The sequence below is a fragment of the Aphidius gifuensis genome, linkage group LG1, assembly GCF_014905175.1.
Source record: "Aphidius gifuensis isolate YNYX2018 linkage group LG1, ASM1490517v1, whole genome shotgun sequence".
Lineage (NCBI taxonomy): Eukaryota > Metazoa > Arthropoda > Insecta > Hymenoptera > Braconidae > Aphidius > Aphidius gifuensis.
The window spans coordinates 21,744,670-21,769,788 of NC_057788.1; the positions used below are offsets into that span (position 1 = coordinate 21,744,670).

Here is a 25,119-nt window from a genome sequence, read left to right on the forward strand (position 1 = left end):
ATTACATCGATTAATTGAAAAGTCTACGATTGGTGCTAACTAATGGATTGAGTTTCTATTTCCGTTAATATATAGACTCAATAAAAAATAAAATCAATAGTAAATAGATAATTTAAATTGAGATTTTAAATTATATTTTTAAAATAATAAAAATTGTCTGTCTCATTTAATAAGTTACAAATTATTTTTATATAAAATGTGTAAAAAAAAATTGAAAAACAATTGAAAGCTCATTCAAATCATCATATGACAAAATATCATGTTTATATTGAATATAAAAAAAAAAGAGAAATAAAACTATACTGCAGCTACAGAATTTCTATTTATAAATTGTACCTGAAATATTTTTTAAAAACACAACACGTGCTAGTTGTGCATATCTTTTAGACTTATCGACAAAAAATAAAAACAGCTTCTGGTTTAGTTAATATGCTCCCGGCGGCACTTTATACTATAAAAAAAAAAAAAAAAAAACCAACATGCCTCAGGACAGATTAGCCCTCTACTTAATATACCCATTACTAGAATTTTCTCTTGACTTACAACCCAGATACAACTTTCGTTACACCCTCTTGAAATGCCATATAAATGCTTTTACTTTTATTTACCACTCCACTCCTACCCCATTATGTATTTTTTTATTTTTTAAATTTTTCATTTTTTCTTTTGCTATCTATGTGTAACCACTACAAGTGTCGCACATTGAACCCTCCAGGCCTCTTTATTATCTTTTCATCATTTCAACCTTGTATATATATACACATCTACACGTAGATATACATAAGCAACACCCAAGATAACAATTCCCCTCTCGACGAACGAGACACTCATCTTGACTTTACTGTCGTCCCCATGCCGCCAAAAACATTGTGAAAATGTATATATATCTGTCTCTATAACAGTCGGTATATTTCTTTTATGACTACAGGCAATTAAGAAATTAATAGATATACTAATGTGTGGGAAGAAATTTTTAGAAAATTTAAAATCCATATGAGCAATGATGAGAATATAATATATATATATCTATCAAGTCTATGATCATCCCTTGAAAGTAGTTTTATTCTTAACTATATATATATAGTATTATTTTTGTGGATATTATTAAAAATTTTTCCTACTGTAATTAACTCATCTATCAATAATATGAAGTTGTTGTTTCATTAAATCACTAATAATTAATATATAATTGATATAGTGATTTAATAGAATTTATAAACTTAGCCAGTTAATTAAGTATTAAATTATTATTGATGATATGTTCATTAATTTCAACAGAGAGTTATAATCATTATTTGATTATTATTAACAATAAATTTTTTTTTTTTTATTTTATTTCATTAAATAAAACTATCAAGTATTATTACCATTGAAAAACTCAGTTATTTGTATCTTTATAATTATCTTTAAAAAAAAGGCAACAAGAGACAAGTCTAAAAATATATCATCAAATAATTTAAAAAACAGTAGTCACTACTTATAAATTTATCAATTCAAATAATTATTCCAACAAAAAAAAAAAAAAAAAAAAGAATTAATTACTCAAAACGAATTCCAACGACATTATATTATTAATTATATCGTATTATAATTTTTTATAAAAATTTTATACATGCGAGAAAATGCAATGAAGCCATCGACTCAAATAAAAAATAAAAAAAAAAATCTAACAAGCCAGAGTGTTGGAGAGGAGGGTGAGAAAATAGAGGTGATTTTTATTATCCCGCATAAACATGTATAAATAGTTGAATTTTATATAGCCTCCATGAGAATAATGATAAATATTATATATCAATAGATTTAAAAATTTTTTTTCAAGATTATATCATCGATCTATTATGTAATAAAGTGTATATAGTATAATGCAATATGGTCCCAAATGTCAACGAAAGAAATGAATGGTAAAGCCATCAAGAACGCATAAACAAAGTCCATTGTTGAGATTGACTGTTGTGGCTGTGATTCAGCGAGACTTACCAAAAAAATAATATAAAAATCTACTATATATACAGAGAGAGAAAACAACTCACGTGTGGCCTCACAAACAATTCAGGTATACATACACTGCATATATACCTGTGTGTTGTATATTTATACATTAATATATTTAACGAAAACATCGTCGCGGAAAATATCCTGGGAGGGCTTAACTCGATACTTATTTTTCTCTTTTTGCACTTCACCCCTGTGGCGTGACTTTACTTGTACAATGATGATTCATGTGACATTCACGAGGGTTAATAAGTGGAGGTTGACGATGTACCATTGAAGATTTATTCACTACAGAAAAAGCTGGATCATAAATAAATTGAACAAAAAAAAAAAACGAAACGAAATGAAATACCATCATATATATATAAGTCTTTAGAAGTATGTGAGATAAATTTTGTTTAGGTTTAGATCAAACCACAAATGTTTATATAAAAAAAAAAGAAATAAATAGCTATTTTCTAGTGACATTTTTGTGTCAATAGATATTGGTATTATATATTTTTAAAAAGCAATTGAGCATAGTGCTTATTTCCATGAACAGAAAAAAATAAATAAGTAAATAATATGTGCATTTTAAAGTCGTCACTGATATTAATAAAGAGTTATGACTTTCTCTGACTAAAGTTATTTTTTTTTAATACAACTCACATAAAAATCTTTATTAGTTTTTATTACTTTATATATCTATTTTTTTTTTTTATTGCAAAAATAAAAACTATAAAAATTTCTAAATGATTTAATTTATAAATTTAAAATTGTTTTATTTAAATATTAAACTATAAATGTAATACTGTAAATGGTGAAAAGTGTTATTGAAATTTTAAGTTACTGATAAAATCATATATAAAATACTAAAATGTAAATTTCGCACCGTTCTTGATGGTATTTTTTCTTTCTTTTTTTAAATTAAACAATAAAACATATGTTAACTTGTATATCTGTCTGTTCTCTTACACTCATTGACTCTTGTTATATCTATATGTATATGCCAGAATATGTATATATAATGTTTAGAAAAATAAAAATAAAAAAACATGGATACCGATATATAAAAGATAAAAGACAGTTGGGTGGCTTGAGAATAAGTGTGGCCGCCCATCGTGCGTGGGATACGCGTAAAAATGAGTTGTGTCAACGTATGGATCCTGTTGGACCCCCTGTTAAGTGTGTCTCCAGCTGGGTTTAGGCTTGAGTTACAATGCAAGCTGCTTGAAAAACTCAAACATGTATATAATATTGTATATACATATATATACATTTTAAAATAAAATCGAATCTCTTCACTTTGAGGACAATGGACCAACACATTTTGATACACAACGACTGCTTCACTTTCTAAATATATACCTATATATATTTATAATATTAATGTGCTTTCAAGATTCTATTTAATATATATTTTAGAAAATTATTTATTGAATATATCTAGTAATAGCTTATCTAGGTACTGACTCATTTTTTATCTGTATACAAATAAAAGTTTATTTTAATTGAATTTATATATTATCAATTATGTATGATGATTCATTTCGATTATTTTATTTTAATAATTAAAATGATATATATAATTGTATTATAAATTGAGTCTGATGAAAATATTTTAACGTTTTAGAGTAAATTGACTATTGAAAATCGATTTATGGTTAAATGTAATTTAAAAATTAATCATTTCTACAGCGAACGAAGGATTTAATAAATTGTGGATGAAGAAAATTATGAAATCTCTATAATGGTTATTTTGAGGGGTTTAAAACAAGATAACTATATCATTATTATTTTAGAAAATAAAAAAAAAAAAATGTAATTTTGTTATTTTTTTGGAGTAAATTTGAATTAAACATTCAATTACTGAAAAAAAATAAATTTCATCTAATCGATGCGCGTTTTAAGATTTTTAAGATTTAAAAAATTACTATAGTAAAGCAAATAAATTTTTTAAGTTTTAGAATCACTTCTATACATTCCTAGTACCCTGTTACAAAATGTTTTCCAAAACTTTCTCCAGACAAAAAAATATCGTAGCTTTTTCGATGCTGAAGCTGACGAAGACCGACTCGAATTTAAAAGTGCAGGGAACATGAGGGCTTCGTTGGGTCCGGGTTTAAAATTTTATAATTATTTTATTGACGAAAGTTCATGAAAAAAAAAACTCATATATATTTAATACTGTCAAAAGAAATACATGAGCTTTTATTTCCTAAACTTGCCTAGAGTTAATCGAACAATCCGATTGTTCCCAAATAATTTAATTGCAATAATTACTAACAGAATTAAATAATGAAATTTATTGACAAAAGTCAATTTATTAATCTATAATTTTTATTCTTTTATTATAATGAAAAAACAAAAAAAAAAAAAAGTTTCTATCAGAATTAATGAAAACGTAAATTGATTTGCAATTCGATTTCTCAAGAGAATTGCTTTGAACACTGTATTTCATGTAATGATCATTTTACCCATGCAGGTACATAAATGTAGATTGATATATATGTATATATATATGCATGTATATAATAAATAAATGTATCATCTCGCTTAGCAAAATATTGTTGTCCGCATGACACGTGCAATCAGAAATGTATATAGGGGGAACTAAAAATGCAGAAATAAAAAAAGAAACTGGGAGGTATTCATTTGATTATTTTGATGGAATTGAATAGTAACGTGTGTAGGCAACAGAGAGTGATAGATATATACATATATACAAATCAAAGTCCCTTGGGGTATACACGAGTAAGTGGCGAAGAAGAGATGTTGCGCCTTGTGGTTACTTCAATTAGGTGAAATCGTGCTCTATCGACGACGTGACATGGTGTTTTTTTCTTTTTGCTTCCATCGGTTCAATGGGGAAGTCGTCAAAAATAAAAACTACATACATATATATTTACATTAAAAAAAACGTTGAAATTTAAATTAAATTTTTTAATCAATCAATCAGAAAGAAAAGACATTCTTTTTGTGATTAAAAATTTAAAGATTAATTTAAAAAAAAAAAAAAAATCCAAGTATAGACTGAAAAGATGTTCGTGATTTTTTAATTTATATATTGGTTAATAATTAAGGGGGAAGATGAAAACCGTATCAATTTTTTCTGATAAAATTATGAGAGTGAGTCAAAAAAAAATATCAAACAAATGATTAAACGATAGACGGTCAATTACTGCCAAGAGTAATGAGTTTTTACAAATGAATATTTACTTATTCCACATAAGGTATAGACGCATTATATTATCATTAATTATTTGAAGCAACAAGAATCTATGCAACTTTATTCAACTGTAATGGTTAAAGCAAAATGATTAACTCAATTAAGTCCTACCATTTTAGCGGATGTCATCCCACGGATATGTTCGAATGGACCCCAGGTAGTCTATAATGATTTCATCATCAGCACGTCGAATTTTCACATGCTCGAGTACTGCTTGTCTCCCACACGTTTGTATTATCTACAGCAGAATTAATCAAATCGTATATTATAATTATTAATTAATGAAATAATTTAGTTTTTTTTTCTTTTTTCCGCATTGACTTAATGAAATTAAAAAAGTTAAATTATTGTTATATAGATTCATTTGCTTATTAAATACTTGATATGAAATTATGTTTTACTCACTTAATTATAGATCCTTGAATAATTTTGTTGAAAATAAAACCATGAATCCAATGTTGATGTTGTCATGTCGATAAATTTTTTTCTATTATATTCCGGGGATGGCAGCAGTATCTTGATATCGCAAAAGATGATGTGGTACTCCTACTGTTTCAATTTATTCTTCGACTTTAAAGTCAACTTGATTTTTTATTGAATAACAAATATTTGTTGCAATTCATTATTATTTATTTGCGCTCAAAGCAGCAAAGGAAAAAATGTGCTCAAAGCAGCAAATAACAAAGTAAAAATTAAAAAACAAATAAAATAAAAAAGTCATTATTATTGTTCACATGCGCTCAAAGCAGCAATTGTATTGGTTTAGAACAAAAAAAAATAATTTTGAATATTGAAATTTTTAAATAATGTACAAGTTTATTATTATTGTGGTAACGTGCGTTCAACAAGAAGTTTATTAAAACTAATAATTATTATAATAAACCTGAAATGGAGTAAAATAGGTATAACAATTTCACGTAGAAAAAAATCAACTAATGTTTTGAATTCACGAATACCTGAAAGATGAAATACATACATCCTATTCACCCCCGTCTACTCTGTTTGAGATAGACAGGTTGATGTGCACACCTTGATCAATTAACTACGACCATTTACTCTCGGCATGAACAAATTATAATTGAATGAAAATGTAATCAAGGTGAGCTAACAAGTCACAAAAATATATATATATATATGAAAAATAAATTGGGGATTATCAAGTAGCTTTAAAGAATATTACAATAGATTCTTTAAAGTTACAAGCTTGTTGACGCACATTTACCCTGAGGGATTGGTGAATAAAGTGACCAGAGGGCCTCTTACCTTATTTAGAAGATCTACGAGGCACAGATGCTCCAACTCCAACACCAACCCAACGTCTTATCAATGATTATGAAATATGTTGTGAATATGATTACAATGAGCACACAGGTAAAATCCATTAATTATCTTGTTATGATTAGCATCCACTATGAAATGATACGATAAAAAATATTATGATATACATATATTATGAAATTTTTGTGAAACTAAAACTATAAAATGAAAATAAAAATACACTAAATCATAATTCAAATCATTCAAGTACCGATTCACATTTACACCTTGATTCACATACAACTCAATTCACTCTAAACTTCAAATCTAAAAAAATTCAATCATTGTATTATATTATATTAAATAATAAAATACGGTTCAATTATTATGATTCACGATTAACAAAAAAAAGTTTGTCCACGAATTAAATTATATACACGCGTATTCAAAACGGCAACTATCTAATCAGTTGTTGAATAAACTGTACCTCATTCGAACAACGTTTTTTTCTTCGCATATTTTCTACCAGTGGCATTTGCTTCCACGCATACTATAGCTCAAATATACTTTCGATTTGTTGCATTCACACACATTCACGAAATACGATTAATATTTCTGCTAAATGAAAATACGTCGTTTTTATGATAATGATAAATGTTTTTTATCCTTAAGTATTTGTCGTTAATGTAGCATGAAAAATGAATTAGATGATACTTTCAATACTGAAAATGATTATAAAAATCAACACAATTTTTTCTTTCATGATAATATATAATAAAAATATTTTTAATTCAAATTTCTTGCTGTTCATCAGGTCACGTTACAAAAGTCACGAAATAAACTAAAGGGAAGGATTTTCTCTATTTTAAATGTTTCATGTACGTAGACTTGATTTGGGCAGTTATGCAGGATCCTCCACATTTGGTACTGGTTTTTTTTATTTTTTTGGTGGTTGCGATTTTTTTTTTTTTTTCTCTCTAGTGCTGGCATGTCGGAGCCATGAATGATTTAACATTCTAGGGTGTTGACCACGTTAATTTTTATTTTTCATTATTGTCTTCTTTGCCCTCTTCCGTCAAAAATACTTTGTCCATCTAGTTTTTGTGTTGATGGTTTCAGTTTTCTTACGACCGTCTTGCGTTACTTGTTTTAATTTTCAATGTGGCTTAAGTGATATTGTCAAGTGTCTTTATTCATTGTCTTTTTTTTTTTTTTCTTTTTTCAATTATCCTTAAGTTATTTTGAGTTCTTTTACTTCGCAAATTTATAATTAAAAATTATAAATTTATAGAATAACGCTTTTTCTTAGCTCTAACGAACCGATTAGAACGCAAAACAGGTCTTTGATTAGATGTTTGTTAAATGCAATGCATTGTTAACAAAGTCATCAATATACCGAATCGTATTTTAAATCTTTGTAAATATTCGCTGATTTGCGAAGGAAAACTGAATTCAACATACCTTTTATCACGATGAGCATCATCACTATCATTTTCATAACTTGACTTTTCTGATGATCGTGATAAAATATGTAGCTAGCTTATCCATCCACTTGCTCCATTACACTTTCATCTCTGTCGTTCAGCACACCACCACTTCATTTCACTCGTTATATTTAGTACATCAACATTCTGCAACAATAACAATACGAAATTATTGAAATATCATCAAATATTTGAGTCAATTTTATTTGTCTTTTGTAAACTGTAAATACTTACTGTTATTTGACATGACTTTGTGTTTAATGTTAATTTAATTCTTCTTCATAAAGTACCAGTGTAAAAAATCACGATTTGTTACTTGTTTAGACTTATTTTCAAATAGCTTGTCTTGATAATCGTGATCAATTTATTTATCAAATGAGCCCATTACATTTTTTTCTTCGTCTTTTAACACAACACAGTTACATCACTTGTCTCAATTGGTACAATGACAATCTGTAACAAAAACAATATAAGTAATGGGAATATAATGAACAACTCTGACATTTTAAATATCAAAACAATCCAACAAAGTGTTATTTACCTGTTGTTATTATAGATTGTAAATGCACAATGTGTGTCAATAAAAACTCAAGAGCTTTTTTATTCGTCTTTTATGATGACATTTATCCAAATAATTTCTTTTTTTTTCTACATCTATAAACAACAAATGGCTATTAATATTGTATTAAAACTTCATTTATTATTCGACAAAAAAAAACTGAATAATGATAATTACTATTATTTACCTGAGAAAATTTGAGATTGTAAATATAGTGGTTTATGTCCAGACTTGCCCAACTTTGAAATATTCAAGGATATCTGCAATTTTTAAAACAAAAATATTTTAGCAACAATTTAAATAAATAAATAATTTAATTATGATGAATAAAAGTATTCAGTACTTCAAAAATATTTATCTAAATAATTATTGGTCGTCCTTTTGTTGAAATATTAAGTCTTAATTAATATTATATCAAGGACTCATCATTATTGAAGCACAATATTATGTAGATGATCTTGATGACTTTTTTTCGTACTTTATGACAAATTTAGCACTATATGATAATCATTTGCTGGGTATTATTTATTTTGTATGTTAGCATTTAAGCAGTCCTGCTTGTTTACACTTCTTTTTTCATTGTGTAAATCTCATGTTACATGTATTTTTAGCATGAATGAATTTGATCTAACTGTAACAATCAATTTTAAATTATTAATAAATGAATAGTTTTATTTATAAAAAATAAAATAAAATAACTCACTGTACTCAAAAACGATCATGACTCCAATGACAAACCAATTAAGTCATTTAGTTTCATTTTTAATAATGTTTTTTGATTAATTGCATAAGCACATCAGATATTTACCCACACTTTTTGTTATATATCTGTAAACAGTAAAAAAATTAAATAAACATTCTGTTATACATATTTTTCGAATTGGAATAATTATGAGCAACCCAAAAAGAGTAAATGTTAGTGTTATTATAAAATTAATGGCAAATTGATAAATAAATAAAAAGATGATATTTAAACAAATAAATAAATAGTGAATGTATAAAAAATAGATAATTTAATAATAAATAAACAAATATACAGTAAAAAATTGAATTTAAAAGTCAATAAATAGACACTAAGCATTGATAAAAAAAACTGACTAAGTCCTAAAACAATGGAAAATTGATATTTAAACATTTCACATTTTTTTGATAGTTGTTTACCAAAAAAAACATTATTATTCAACAAAGATGCTACAACAATGCTATACATAATAGATATTTATGATTATTTATAAATCAATTGATAATCTCTTTGTCTTTGTAAAAAATGACAACCTAACTTTGACAAATAATTTTTTTTTAGCTCAATTATTTATGAAAATTACGTATTTATGTTTGTTTACGCATTAAATAATTAATGACAATAGAAAAACATGAAATTTACATACCATTTGTCAGGTATTTGCCAAATAAAGATTTGCCTTCGTCGGTTCCAATGCCATTGACATGTCCATTAAATTTTGCCAAATTTCACAAAAGCCAAGAAAAATTCATAGCACAATCTGTTGAGGAAAATCTAATTGATCGAATTAATAACAATTTTTGATTGTTTAACAATTATTATTGCTCAAATAAGTCTAACTTTGTCTTCAAATGAAAACCTGAACTCAAATTTATATTTTTGCTTAATTATTGAAAAAAAAACTACGTATTTGTGTTTGTCTATGCACTGAATAATTATTAACAATAAAAAAACATACCATTTGTTTATTATTTAAAAAATAAATAGCTGCCTTTGTCAGCTCCAAGAACCATGACATGTCCATTGATTGAGGCCAAAATTCACCAAATATCCTAATAATTTATAGCACATTTTATTCAGAAAAATTTAATTAATTGATTTAACAACAATTTATAATTAATTAACAATTATTATTGCAAAAATAAGTGTAAAAAGTCACAACACTAAACGACACAGCTTCTCTCTCACTCGGAGAAAGCCAAACGCCACCTAGCGGACAAATTATGTATCATAAGTAGATTTCTACGGGTAGATTACCATAGATTTTTTACTTATCGACATTCCGTTATTTTATGATAATAATAATAATCAAAAAAATAATAATAATGAATACTATATATAAAAATACCGCGAATCAACACTAAATGCTAATTATCAATGTTTTCATTCACCAAAACACAAAAATTAATTATATTAAAACAAATAATACTTAAATTTGTTGAAATTCATTAATGGCCGACAAACGACCAAAAAGACGAACAAGAAGCAAAAATGGCTAAATTTATAACACAAAATCACACTAAATTGCACTGAATCACATAAAATATTGAAAAAGTGGGGACGACAAAAAAAATTACATAGTTTCACTATAATTTAAATCAACAAACTGATTTCCATACCCCGCGAAATTTCGGCGTTGCTGTTTATTGTTTTGCATGGAAGGGGTAAGTTGGGATGATTAATAGCCAATCATGGCTTAGAATCATGTCAACAGTTTCGAATGAGCGGTGTCATGTTGATCGTGTTGATTAGTAGGGATAAGTGGGGACAATCAACAACGGCACGGCGGCCAATGATAGCTTAGAATCATATCCCCACTCATCCCTACCAATCAACACGATCAACATGACACCGCTCATTCGAAACTGTTGACATGATTCTAAGCCATGATTGGCTATTAATCATCCCAACTTACCCCTTCCATGCAAAACAATAAACAGCAACGCCGAAATTTCGCGGGGTATGGAAATCAGTTTGTTGATTTAAATTATAGTGAAACTATGTAATTTTTTTTGTCGTCCCCACTTTTTCAATATTTTATGTGATTCAGTGCAATTTAGTGTGATTTTGTGTTATAAATTTAGCCATTTTTGCTTCTTGTTCGTCTTTTTGGTCGTTTGTCGGCCATTAGTGAATTTCAACAAATTTAAGTATTATTTGTTTTAATATAATTAATTTTTGTGTTTTAGTGAATGAAAACATTGATAATTAACATTTAGTGTTGATTCGCGGTATTTTTATATATAGTATTCATTATTATTATATTTTCATTATTATTATTATTATCATAAAATAACGGAATGTCGATAAGTAACAAATCTATGGTAATCTACCCATAGAAATCTACTTATGATACATAATTTGTCCGATGGGTGGCGCTTGGCTTTCTCCGAGTGAGAGAGAAGCTGTGTCGTTTAGTGTTGTGACTTTTTTTAACACTTATTTTTGCAATAATAATTGTTAATTAATTGTAAATTGTTGTTAAATCAATTAATTAAATTTTTCTGAATAAAATGTGCTATAAATTATTGGGATATTTGGTGAATTTTGGCCTAAATCAATGGACATGTCATGGTTCTTGGAGCTGACAAAGGCAGCTATTTATTTTTTAAATAATAAACAAATGGTATGTAAATATTATTTTTTTTTATTGTTAATAATTATTCAGTGCATAGACAAACACAATTACGTAGTTTTTTTTTCAATAATTAAGCAAAAATATAAAAATATTAATTTGAGATTAGGTTTTCATTTTTTACAAAGACAAAGAGGATATCAATTGATTCATAAATATTTTTTATATACCTATAGCATTCTTGTAGCATCTCTGTTGAATAAGAATGTTTTTTTTTTGTTAACAACAATCAAAGAAATATAAAATTTTTCAATATGAATCTTCCATTGTTTTAGAACTTAGTTTTCTTTGTTAATGTTTAGTGGCCATTTATTCATTTTGAGACTCAATTCTTACTGTCTATTCGATTATTTATTATTCATTTATCTTTTTCTTATACACTTACTATTTATTTATTTGTTAAATTATCATTTATTCATTTATTTAATAATGCCACTTTTATTTACTCTATTTTTGTTGCCAATAATTACTCCAATTTGGAAAATATTTACAACACACTGTTTAATCAATATTTCTGTTGTTCACAGATATACAACAAGTCGTGTGGTTAAACATCTGATGTGTTTATGCAATCAATCCAACAACATTCTCAAAAATGGGACTGAAAAAATAGCTAAACTAGTTTGTCATTGGTGCCATGATTATTTTTGATTACAGCAAGTTATTTTATATCATTTATTATAAATAAGAGTATTTACCCAATAATAATTTAATAATTTATTGTTACAGTTGCATCAAATTTATTTATGTGTAAAACATTAGTTTTGCCAATACATGTAACATCAGATAATAATGATGAATCATGATTTGATTATTGACATTTTGCAAGTGCAATTGAATTCGACCAATGTCAAGTTCCAATAGAATACAAAACCTCATGAGTAATCTGATATGATAAAAATTAATTAAAAATTAATCTATTTCTGGGTAACTATCAATAACATCACATGGTGCTGGTATTATTGACTCTTATGCTCTCTCCAATGTGCCAGTTATTGCTTTTATTGTTTAACATTTGCTAATCTATGAATATTGAATAAGAATAAATATTTCAACAAAAGGATGACTAGGAATTATTAAGATAAATTCATTTACGAGTGAAAAAGGTATTGCATTTCTATTTAACAAAGAGTGATATTAAATACTTCTATTCATTATAATTAAACTTTTCCCTCATTTATTGTTTAATTGTTGCTAAAATATTTTTGTTATAAAAATTGCAGATATTTTTTGATATTTCAAGTGTTGGACAGACAGCAGTACATTTACAATCTTGAGATTTCTCAGGTAAATAATAATAATTATTATTATTCAATTTGTTTTTGTTAAATAATAAACATAGAGAAAAAAAAATGTATATTTGGCATTAGCTTTTTTGTTGCTGCAAATCAATTAACATACTTTGAAATAGATTAACATTGAAAATAAAATATTAATGTTACAAAAATATTTAGTAAAACGCAAAAAAAAAAATTGAAATATTACTTATCGTTTGTTGTTTATAGATGTAAAAAAAAAGGTGACCTGCAATTAGTTGGGTAAATGTCATCACAAAGGACAAATGAAAACGATTTTGGGTTTTTATTGACACAGAGCATTTACGACAGAGCATTTACGATCGATAAAAACCACAGGTAAATAATTATAATTATTTATCAATTTGTTTCTGTTATAACTTAATAGTAAAATCATAAATTGACGATACAATACTGGAGAGAAATTCATAATAGTAATAGTAAACTATCATAAATTTGACATTAGCTTATGTTGTGTTGTTTCAAATCAATTCACATATTTTGCCTGGAATGAATATTAAAAATAGAATATTAAATTATAAAAATAGTAAATTGAATAATAGAAAAAAAAAGTTCAAGTATTAATTATTATTCAATGTTTATAGATACAACACAAAAATGACCAAAAAGTTTGTGGAAAAATGACATTACAAGTGACAAAAGTCTTGGCAGTCTTAATTAAGCGAGGTGATGAATGCTTTTATTTATTATATTTAATGTTTTTATTTAAATTGTTTTTAAAATATTTTTGTTATAAAAATTACAGGTATTCTTGGATATTGGAAAGTTAAACAAGTCTTGGCTGGCATTAGTGAATTTACAATTAAAAATTGTCTTAGGTAAATAATAATAATAATTTAGTATTTACAGTTTACAAAAGACAAATAAATTTGACACAAATATTTGATGATATTTCAATAATTTTGTATTGTTATTGTTGCAGAATGTTGATGTACTAAATATAACGAATGAAATGAAGTGGTGGTGTGCTGAACGACAGAGATGAAAGTGTAATGGAGCAAATGGATGGATAAGCTAGCTACATATTTTATCACGATCATCAGAAAAGTCAAGTTATGAAAATGACAGTGATGATGCTCATCGTGATAAAAGGTATGTTAAATTCAGTTTTTCTTCGCAAATCAGCGAATAATTACAAAGATTTGAAATACAATTCGGTATAACTAATATTAAATACTGATAAAAATCAAACCACAAAAAAAAAAAAAAAAAGATTACGATGATTTTGTTAATGCATTGCATTCAACAAACATCTAACCAAAGACTCGTTTCGAATTAAAGCTTGTTATTGCGCGTTTCAACTGATTCGTTGGAGTTGAAAAAAAAAAATTTGCGAAATAAAAAAATTCGAGATTATTTAAGAATAATTGAACGAAGAAACAAATAAAAAAAAGACATTGAATAAGACACTTGACAATATCACTTAAACCACACTGAAGATTAAAACAAAAAGCACAAGACAGTCGTAGGAAAACCGAAACACCAACACATAAATTAGATGGACGATTTTTTTCTTGATCAAGGAAGGAAAAGATGACTGATGTAACATAAAATCAACGTGATAAATATCCCAGAATATTGGATCATTCATGATGTGGACATGTCATCACCAGAAAAAAAAAAACACGTTCCGAATGTGATAATCCTGTTGATGCAACACTCCATCATACTTTACTATCCAAGGATCCTGCAGAACCTTTTCCAAATCACATCGACTCAACATTTAAAATGAAGAAAATCTTTTGCTTCCCAGTTTATTCCATGATTTATGTAGCCTGACCTGATGAACAGCAAGAAATTCGAATTAAAAGATTTTTATTATATATTATAAAAAAAGAAAAATTGTGTTGATTTTTATAATCATTTTTAGTACTGAAAATATTATTCAATTCAATTTTCATGCTTCATTAACGATCATTTATAGGGATGAAAAACATTTGGCATTATTTTCAAAACGACGTATTATAATTTAGCGTGGATATAAATGTTATTGTGTGAATGTGTGTGAATGCAACAATCGAAAGTATATTCGAGCTATAGTTTGCGTGGAAGCAAATGCCACTGGTAGAAAATATTCGATGAAGAAAACGTTGTTCGAATGAGGTTCAGTTCATTCAGCAATTGGTTAGATAGTGTCGATTCAAATACGCATTTATGATTCAAAACTTTTCTTTTTTGTTAATCGTGAATCATAATAATTAAACCGCATATTATTATTTTATCCAATATTACGATGATTGACTTGAACAATTAAAATCAAGGACAGTAACTCTATTTTTTTCAGACTTAAAGTTGAGAGTGAATTGAGTTGTTTGTAGATGAAGATGTAAATGTGAATCGGTACTTGAATGACTTGAATTATATGATTTAGTGAATTTTAACGTTTTTAAATCTTTCCCAATTTTAAAAAATTCGTATAATATATATCATAATATTTTTTATCGTATCATTTCATAGTGGATGCTAATCATAACAAGATAATTGACGGATTTTACCTGTGTGCTCATTGTAATCATATTCACAACATATTTCCTAATCATTGATAAGACGTTGAGTTGGAGTTAGAGCATCTGTGCCTCATAGATCTTCTAAATAAGGTAAGAGGCCCTCTGGTCACTTTTTTAACCAATCCCTCAGGGTAAATGTGCGTCAACAAGCTTGTAACTTTAAAGAATCTATTGTAATATTCTTTAAAGCTACTTGATAATCCCCGATATATTTTTCATATATATATATTTGTGACTTGTTAGCTCACCTTGATTACATTTTCATTCAATTATAATTTGTTCATGCCGAGAGTAAATGGTCGTAGTTAATTGATCAAGGTGTGCACATCAACCTGTCTATCTCAAACAGAGTAGACGGGGGTGAATAGGATGTATTTCAATTTTCAGGTATTCGTGAATTCAAGACATTAGTTGATTTTTTTCTATGTGAAATTGTTATACCCATTTTATTCCATTTCAGGTTTATTATAATATTTATTAGTTTTAATAAACTTCTTGTTGAACGCACGTTACCACAATAATAATTGACAAACTTTTACATTATTTAAAAATTTCAATATTCAAAATTATTTTTTTTTGTTCTAAACCAATACAATTGCTGCTTTGAGCGCATGTGAACAATAATAATGACTTTTTTATTTTATTTGTTTAAAATTTACTGTTATTTGCTCCATTCTTGAGCTTCAACTTTTGCCCTTTATGCAAATAAATAATAATGAATTGCAACAAATATTTGTTATTCAATAAAAAATCAAGTTGACTTTTACCACACGTTACCACAATAATAATTGACAAACTTGTACACTATTCAAAAATTTATATACTTGTTGCTGTGAGCGCACTTTAATAATAATAACGAGTAATGATTTAATTTGCATTATAATTTTCCAAGAGCTTTTCGTATTTTTATACAGGATTTGAGTTTATTTTTTAAATTCATTTCGTTCCGTAAGATTTTGTTTATTAAGCTTTTTTATATTTATATCGAAATTTGTATGCGCATTGCGCATTATCCTGTTGGCGCATATCTAGGGACATTGCTTTTATTCGCGTTTTTAGTGCAATATATGTAATAGCATTGAATAGCATGTAAGTGTGCCATACTAATTACTATGTAATATTATTATTACGTAAAAATTTCTCGACAATTGTTTTTAAACAGAAGAAATTAATGAAAATATAAAAGGTAAGTTCAAATATAATTGTAATTTATAAATGACTAAATTAAATTTTTCCCAGATGTTACTAAAAAATATAGTTATTTCTAAATTCTAGTAATAAAAGATCTTGCACAATGAACAACCCCTTTATTATTTGACGTTGAAAATGTAGCTTAAGTAAACCTTGCGTATATTTTTGTCGTTGGACGTTGATTATTTGGCTTAAGGTTACCAGCCAATTAAAACGCTTCATCTTTATGCATATCGTCTATTTAGTCTTTACAAGTACATTCTGTTATATGCAGTTATATGTATATGCAGCCTGTCAAGAGAAATATAGCATCAGCCATCTTATATTTTGTGTGTGAAAAGAAAAACATTTATTTAAAACAAATGCTGCACTTTATTCTGTGAAGTTGTTGGGCGTCTAATGTTTGCGCTCAATGCAGCGTGACCTTTTTTTACGCCCACCAGGACCACTACGTTAGCAAAGGTTGGTAGACCATCATTTCATGTAACATTTTTTTATTGTGAAAAAAAAAAAAAAACATGTAAAATTATTTTGGACTCTAAGCAGCCCGCGCTGACATGTTCGTCTATATATATACATATAAATAAATATGTATCTATATAAGCAATGCTCCAGTTATCTCATCATCAAAATATATACATAAATATTATTGTTGTTGATTAAAAATAATTTTGACATTTGTTGGATTACTTCAAGAATAACTTATTGAGCCTGCATTACACTAATAAAGTAACTAAATTTTTTTGGTCTGCTAAAAAAGTTATGCAATCAGCTGATCATCGTCGTGGGCATATCACTGTCACTTGTCAAAAATGAATGTCAAAGTTATGGATCAAAGCCTTGATCAATGTCATAAAATATCACCTCATATTTATAGTGATTTATTATCTATAACACGTCAATATGATTTATTATTTTTTTTTATTTTTTAATAGAAAAAAAAAAAAAAAAAACAGAAAAATCTATTAATAACAAAAAGTTTTTTGTTTTATTTGTTGTTTATTTTTATATATATAATATATTAAAAATATTTATTTAAATATAGGTGGATTGGTACGCAGGATATGAGCAGTTTGTCAAGCGCAATCTGACTCTGCTCCCACATCAACAAATAATCCAACAACCACAGCCACAAGTGCTGTCTCATATCCCACATCAGGACATAATGACGTCCATGTTTGATCAACAAATCAAAAGTGAGCCAATGGGATTTTATTCCGTTGCATCATCAAGATCAGATGGCTCAAATTCAATGGTCAATTTATCGGATGATCGTGAAGATTTATCACAACAAGAAAGTCATATACAATCACAACAACAGGGAATGCATCAACAACAACAACAACAAAATCAACAACAACCACAACAATCTGGTCAAAATGGACCTTCACGTCAATCAACAGGACAACAAACAGTTAAAGAAGGATCAAGATCAAAGCCTCAACCATGTAAAATTTGTGGTAAAGTTTTATCATCAGCATCATCATATTATGTTCATATGAAACTTCATTCTGGCAATAAACCCTATCATTGTACTGTATGTGAAGCAAGTTTTTGTAGAAAACCTTATTTAGAAGTACACATGAGAACACATACAGGTGAACGACCATTTCAATGTGAATTATGTTTAAAAAGATTTACCCAAAAAAGCAGTTTAAATACTCATAAACGTGTACATACTGGTGAACGTCCATATGCTTGTGACATTTGTCAAAAACGTTTTGCTGTTAAAAGTTATGTAACGGCACATCGATGGAGTCATGTTGCTGAAAAACCATTAGTTTGTGACAGATGTTCAATGACATTTACATCAAAAAGTCAATTTGCTATTCATATTCGTACACATACAGCAAATTCAACATATGAATGTAATATTTGTGGACGTACATTTGTACGTGACAGTTATTTAATACGTCATCAAAATCGTGTACATCGTGATATGAGTCAAGGTAGTGCAAATCATAATCCACCAACACCACAAAGTTCTGGTCCACAAACACCTGGTACTGGTTTTGAAAGTCCTGTTTGTGATTTACGATATAATGAAGGTACATCAGCATTGGATGGACTTGGTGGTAAAAGTGTTGCAATTGCTGCTGAAATTGCAAGTTTAACAAAGCAAAATAGTTTGCAATTACCAGTACCATTGCTGCATCCTCAAACAACCAACTAGTGTTTAAATGGTGGTGTGCAAGAGTCTCCGCCACATCAAGTTGAATGTCAATCAACAGCAGCATTATCATCATCATCATTGTCACATTATAATACTATTCATTCACCAATAATCATCAATGAGCCATCCACAACAGTCAAAACGACAACTCAAGTAACTCCAAGTGGTTATCAATCTTCACAAGGCTCGTCTGGCTCTCTTGGCAGTCCAGAGCCATCACGTTATTCTCATTTTTCATCTGTGGATATTACGGATTCACATTCTCATTATTATCAACACGCACATCCACAACCACAGCCACCACCACCACCTCCTCCACCTCTTCCTCCTCCGCATAATCATCATCCTTATCATCAACATCATCATCATCATCATCATCATGGACACTGCAATATACCCCCACCTGGACTTCATCCAGCACTCTATCTCTACGCCCAGTATGCAAATACAACTCCTTCGATTACTTATCCTGAATATGTTCAACGCACCAACTAGAAGAAAAAATAGCATATCTTTATGCTAGAATCAATTTGGGTTGTCTTTTTTTTGTTTTTTTTTTTTGTTTGATTTGTATGTTTAATCACGTAAGTGATGGAAAAAAATTTTGATTGTTTTTGTTTTATTTATTTTATTTTTCTCGTGAATTAAGTGGTAGTATCAAAAACGACAAATAAGAAAAAAAATATAATTAAAATTAATTAGTACATATAACATGCATCAGGATTAACTTATCGCATTCTAGACGATTTTTTTTTCAAGTCGTATATAATGGTAAGGGCGCAGGCGTTCACGTTAGAAGTTGATATGAAGGGAAAAGTAAAAAAAAAAAAAAAAAAAAGAAAAAAATGAAATCACTTGTCAAGGCTAGTATGATTCCGGTATTCCAAAATCCCTAACATATTTCCTTTTTTTTTTCTTTTCGTTTTATATTTTTCTTTTTTTTTTTTTTTTTGGAAGTGTAGCTTCTTTTTTTTTTTTCTTTTTTTGTTTCACAGTACCACTGTTATTTTTTTTTTTTTTCCTTCTTTTTCTTTAAATCATGCATATAACCATTTATGTATGTTTACCACACATATATTTATACTATATTGTTAAAGGAGTTTTAGTCATTTGGGTCTGTGATATAGATAGTAATTTTTTATCAGCGAATTTAAGATTCTGGCTGAAGAATCTATTTATTAATTGGTTTTATTGTTTCGAAGTCAAAGCGGGAAAAAAAAAAGCATAATTTAAATTTTAAAAAAGTTGACACAAAATAAAAAATAAATGATAGTAGAGCGATGTATAATAAATCCCAGTAAAGCCACGGAGTGATATAATTATTGGATATAAAAAAAAAAGTAATACACAAAAAACACAGAACAAATTATGGGTTTCATTGTAATTTCTAATGACGTTTGGTAGCCAACCTATAACTATTTAATTAACTATTACTAATATTACTACGCAAAGAAAAAATAATTATTATAAAAAAAAATATTTAAAAAAAGAAAAAAAAATTGAATCATCTGTTGAATTACTATTATTATTATTATTAAAATTATCGTCACAAAATATTTTAAAAGAATCATTTCGATTTTTCATAGTCATATTAAAAATATTATCTCAATAATATTAATTATAAAAATTAATAATTTTTTATTATACACAATCTGATAAAAAAAAAAGAAAATTTAATTAATCTTGATACTTCTTTTTTGATATGAGTGATAGTACTATTATCAATATTATTCTCAATGATGATTCTTTAACTCTTTGTATAATATTAGCATATTTAGGCAAACATTTAGAAATTATTATTTAAAAAAAAAAAAAACAAAATCTCAGATTTGTAGTTGAAAAACGAAGTACATTTTATTTAATTGTAAAACATAAAAATGATATTATATTATATTGAACAAAAAACAAAAAAAGGGTTATGGTTTTTTATAAACATTAAAATATTTTTTCTATTTTTTATTTATGAAACATATTATTGGTGAAAAAAAAAAATTAAGAAAATTACACAAGTTATTTACTTTAGAATTGCTTAATAATTTGATGATTTCGAATATTAAAAATACAAAAAATGAAAATGTCTATCATGTGGTATTTTATAATATAAGTTGTCAAACAAGTTGACAATAGTTTCAGTTTAAAAATACGTTAAAATGTAAATAACCATGACCATTATTGAAGTACAAAAAAAAAAAGAGATGTAAATATTAATAGATTCGTAATTTAATGCTTATTTACATTGCGGTTGACTACTCAGCTTCTGTTGGCCTTTAATCAATTTATTATTTGCTTATGTTTTTTTCTAAATTACACTTTAAATATTTAAAAAAATTTTCGTATTAATTTTACTAGTAAAAAAGGAAAAAAAAATGTTTCAGTTTAATTTTGAAAAATAGCGTGTAATAAATGCTACGGGACTTTGAATTTCATGAGACACCAACTTATCAGGTGAGACTGATTATCGTCATAATAAATTCGTAATTTAAAAAAAAAAAAAAAATTAATTTGGTTAAATATTGTATGTCGTTGATGGTAGAGTCATAAAAGTATAAATCTTTTAAAAATTGTATTTTAAAATTAAACAGATTTATCTACAAATTTATATGACAACAAATAAGTCAAATAAAATTAAAATAATAAAAGCCAAAGTAGAGAAAAAAAATTGTCAGAGCTTTTATTATTTTATTTTATATGAGTCATGGTTAAGTGTTATTATAAAATGGATTTAAAAAATCAAAAAAACTTTTATGATTCTAAATTAACGATGTTACAAAAAAAAAAAAAGCAATGATCTGTATTATTATTGGCTAGTCATTGTGATGTCTTTGAGATAATGTACTACAATACTGTGATTAAAGTCTCTGGCATATATCCGCTTGATAAGTTTTTAGTTTAATCATAATAGTGAGTTTAGAATATTAGCCATATATCTTACAAGAGTTAAGGTAATCTTTTATATAATTTGTTCTTTTTTTTTAATCTTTATCCATCAATTAAACTCGCTCATATCGCTACTATCATCGTCCAACTAAACTAAAAAAAAGAAACATAGTTTAAAGTGATTTACAATGAAACTACTATCACTTTTTGTTTAATTAAAAATTTATTATATACACTATTATTTTGTTTATAAAAGATCGAAAAAAAAACTTAAATTTGTTAAGTATTTTTTTATATATATTCGGACAAACAAAAAAGTACATTTTTTTCTTTACTTTTTACAAAATTTTATACGTCATAAATAATTAAAAGTTGAATATTAAGAGTGTCAATAGAAAAAAATAATATTATAATACAGTAATCGAGACATTGAGCTGAGTGTTCTCTAAAAATGAGTGCAATGTTGTAAAAAAAAATGGCTCTGAATATAAAACTATTACGTGAATGTTTATGTACACATTGATGTAATTAATTATTTTGAAACGATATATATAACATTATATTTTTTTTTGTTTTTGCATATTTTGATTTTCTGAAATTAATAATAATTATTATTTAATGTCTGTTTGAATTATTTTTCAAAAATTAAATTATATATGACAGACTATGGAACGGAATGTTGATGGCTAATTAATATATTGTTATTTTAATTTATAATTGTCAGTAAAAAAACTTTCTTTTTTGTTTTTTATAATATATCTTAAAGTATATATATATATTTAAAAAAATAATAATTTATAAATTTTCAATTGTATACACTGAGCTAACTCATTTATTATAAATTCATAAAAATACAACATTAAGTTGTGCAAAATACCATCAACATTAAAAATCATAATAATTTTTGCCTCTTTATAATAATACTCATGTGAGGCTCACCTTCCTACGCACTAGTATAAAAAATAAAAAAAATGTAATATTTTTTTGCTCTAAAAGAAAAAAAAAATAATGCAATTGAAAGTGTAGCCAATTGACTACATATCAATATATAATGTCACGAAAAAAAAAAAAAACAAATAAAAAAAAGTTAAATAATTATTGAGCGTGGTTGTTTGAATATAATAATATAAAATAAAAATACAGTAAATTTTTAACAATATCGAACGAAACTAAATAATGCCCGAACAATATCGACATTGCGCCTGTACCATTTTGCTTCGTTAGCAGAGTACGATGCCATTTATTTTTATAATACGTTTACGTAGGAATAGTTCTTATTTTTGTATAGAGATTTACCATGCTACAGTAAGTCTTAGAGGTCTGCGTAGGGTAGATTATTAAGAAAATTAATAAATAAAAATGGAAAAATGATTTACATGAAGAAAACAAAAAAAAAAATTCAAAAATACATAAATACATTTATATAGATAATAAAAAAGGTACATACATAGATATATATCGTACCAAAAAAAAAAACGAAAAAAAAAAAAAATACAAAGCACTCACAAAATTTACTCTTATACCTAACTTCAATTGTTAATTACATTATTAAAATGTTTTTTTTTTAGACTTGCTTTTCATCACATATATACTTAAACAAATACTCCAACAGTATTGCGATAATTTTGACGTTAAAATTTATCATTAAAAAATTTATAAATTGAAATATTAATTATTTTTATGTTGTACAAAATTGTTGTACTAGTTTCAATAAAATTTTAACGTCAAAATAATCGTAATTTCAACTCCAAATATCTATCGATCTATCTAGTCTAATGAAAGTAATAAACATGTTTTTTTTTTTGTTCTTTTCAATTATTTATTTATTCATTTTTTTTTTTTGTCAAGAAATGAAATAATAGAGGACAATATATATATATATAAATAATGCGACAATGATTGTGTGCATTAATATCCAGAGATAAAAATTTAATACGGCAATACAAGGTTGGCATCAAATACCAACGCATTATCCAACTACTTAGAAACATTTAAATGCAATTATAATACGTGAACTCTGACCGTAAAATAAAAAAGTGTGTAAAAAATAAAACTAATAAATAATTAAGAAAGCATAGTCATGATAAAAATAAATAAATAAATAACATATAAATAAATAAAATAATGACAAATTAACGAAAAAGAAAGAAACTATACTTATAGATAAATCATGACTCATTATAGTTATAAAGTTAAACATGAAACTTGACAAACTGAATGAAAATAAAAGCATGTTTATATATATATATAAACATGTTTAAATATATATATATATACATATGAGGCAGAACAGCCCAACTCGGCTGTGTCAAAACCCTATCTGTTGAAAAATTTAATTATAAATTTTTTAAAAATAATTTTCTTTTTACTAATTATAGAAGTGATACAGTTAGATATACAGTAAGAATTTTAAGATAAAATTTAAATTTAAATAAAATAATTTTAGAAAAATGAAAAAAAAAAATCAAAAAGCTTTACATGCCCTTTAAAGAAAAATTTATAATTAAAATTTGTAAAAAAAAAAAAAAAACATTTGGTTTTGACATGAACGAGTTGAATTGTCTTGTCCCCATAAACATCTATACATACATATATAAATTTTTAGAAACTGTAGAAAAACATATAGAAATAATGCGACATATTAATAATGTGTGTATACAATATAAAGACGCGTGAATACCTTTTTGTAATAGAAATTTACAATAATAAAATAATAATGATAATATTAATATAAAAATAATAAAAAAAATTAGATATTAATGAATTGAACGTTTTATATAGCTTTTAACGACAAACATATCTTGTTTACTATGCAAAAAATTATTATCAAAGACCTATCTCCTTTCTATGTACATAATAATACCAAAAAAAAAAAAAAAAAAAAATTAATCATATATTCTAAATATCGTGAAATTGACAGGAGAAGTTAACGAAATTTTTTATGGACATGCATGCATCATATATGTATATTTCATATACATATATATATATACCGAGCATTATGAGGATCGTGAACTTGGAACGTGAACTTCTTCTGCCAGTTAGACTCAAAGTTATTTATAAATTTTTACCCCATGTTAAATAATACAAAATTTAAGTAACAGAGTGGAAAAGAAATGAATAATCAAGTCATATATTATAGTTTACAGAATAAAATATGATTTTAGATTGAGATGAG

At 26.3% G+C, this 25,119-nt stretch overlaps 1 protein-coding gene and 3 long non-coding RNA genes across 5 annotated transcripts; 3 read left to right on the forward strand and 1 right to left on the reverse strand.

Moving 5' to 3' along the window:
- Positions 1 to 7,695: 7,695 nt before the first annotated feature.
- LOC122852031 lies at positions 7,696 to 10,374 on the reverse strand. Its single transcript, XR_006373789.1, has 8 exons — positions 10,201 to 10,374; positions 9,889 to 10,016; positions 9,204 to 9,328; positions 8,844 to 9,131; positions 8,688 to 8,760; positions 8,483 to 8,595; positions 8,176 to 8,394; positions 7,696 to 8,088 (listed from the first exon to the last, which is right to left on the reverse strand). It is a non-coding gene; the product is annotated as an uncharacterized LOC122852031 (long non-coding RNA).
- A 2,238-nt stretch (positions 10,375 to 12,612) lies between these two features.
- Positions 12,613 to 13,481, forward strand: LOC122852038. The gene is made up of 3 exons (XR_006373790.1): positions 12,613 to 12,983; positions 13,101 to 13,164; positions 13,383 to 13,481. It is a non-coding gene; the product is annotated as an uncharacterized LOC122852038 (long non-coding RNA).
- Positions 13,482 to 13,650: 169 nt separating this feature from the next.
- LOC122852044 lies at positions 13,651 to 16,284 on the forward strand. 2 transcript variants are annotated; one of them, XR_006373792.1, is made up of 4 exons: positions 13,651 to 13,859; positions 13,939 to 14,011; positions 14,116 to 14,285; positions 15,651 to 16,284. It is a non-coding gene; the product is annotated as an uncharacterized LOC122852044 (long non-coding RNA). The 2 variants fall into 2 exon arrangements; XR_006373791.1 differs by lacking the exon at positions 15,651 to 16,284 and having other exon boundaries at positions 13,677 to 13,859; positions 14,116 to 14,814.
- Positions 16,285 to 17,038: 754 nt separating this feature from the next.
- Positions 17,039 to 24,562, forward strand: LOC122852463 (zinc finger protein 235-like). The gene is made up of 2 exons (XM_044152272.1): positions 17,039 to 17,353; positions 17,937 to 24,562. Exon 2 carries the CDS (start codon positions 18,057 to 18,059, stop codon positions 19,062 to 19,064), a length of 1,008 nt encoding a protein of 335 aa, XP_044008207.1. The 5' UTR covers positions 17,039 to 17,353; positions 17,937 to 18,056; the 3' UTR covers positions 19,065 to 24,562.
- The last annotated feature ends 557 nt before the right edge of the window (positions 24,563 to 25,119 follow it).

Bases quoted from the DNA above. Each gene is read 5' to 3' on its own strand.
- LOC122852463 (XM_044152272.1), top strand. From the start codon at position 18,057: ATGACGTCCATGTTTGATCAACAAATCAAAAGTGAGCCAATGGGATTT.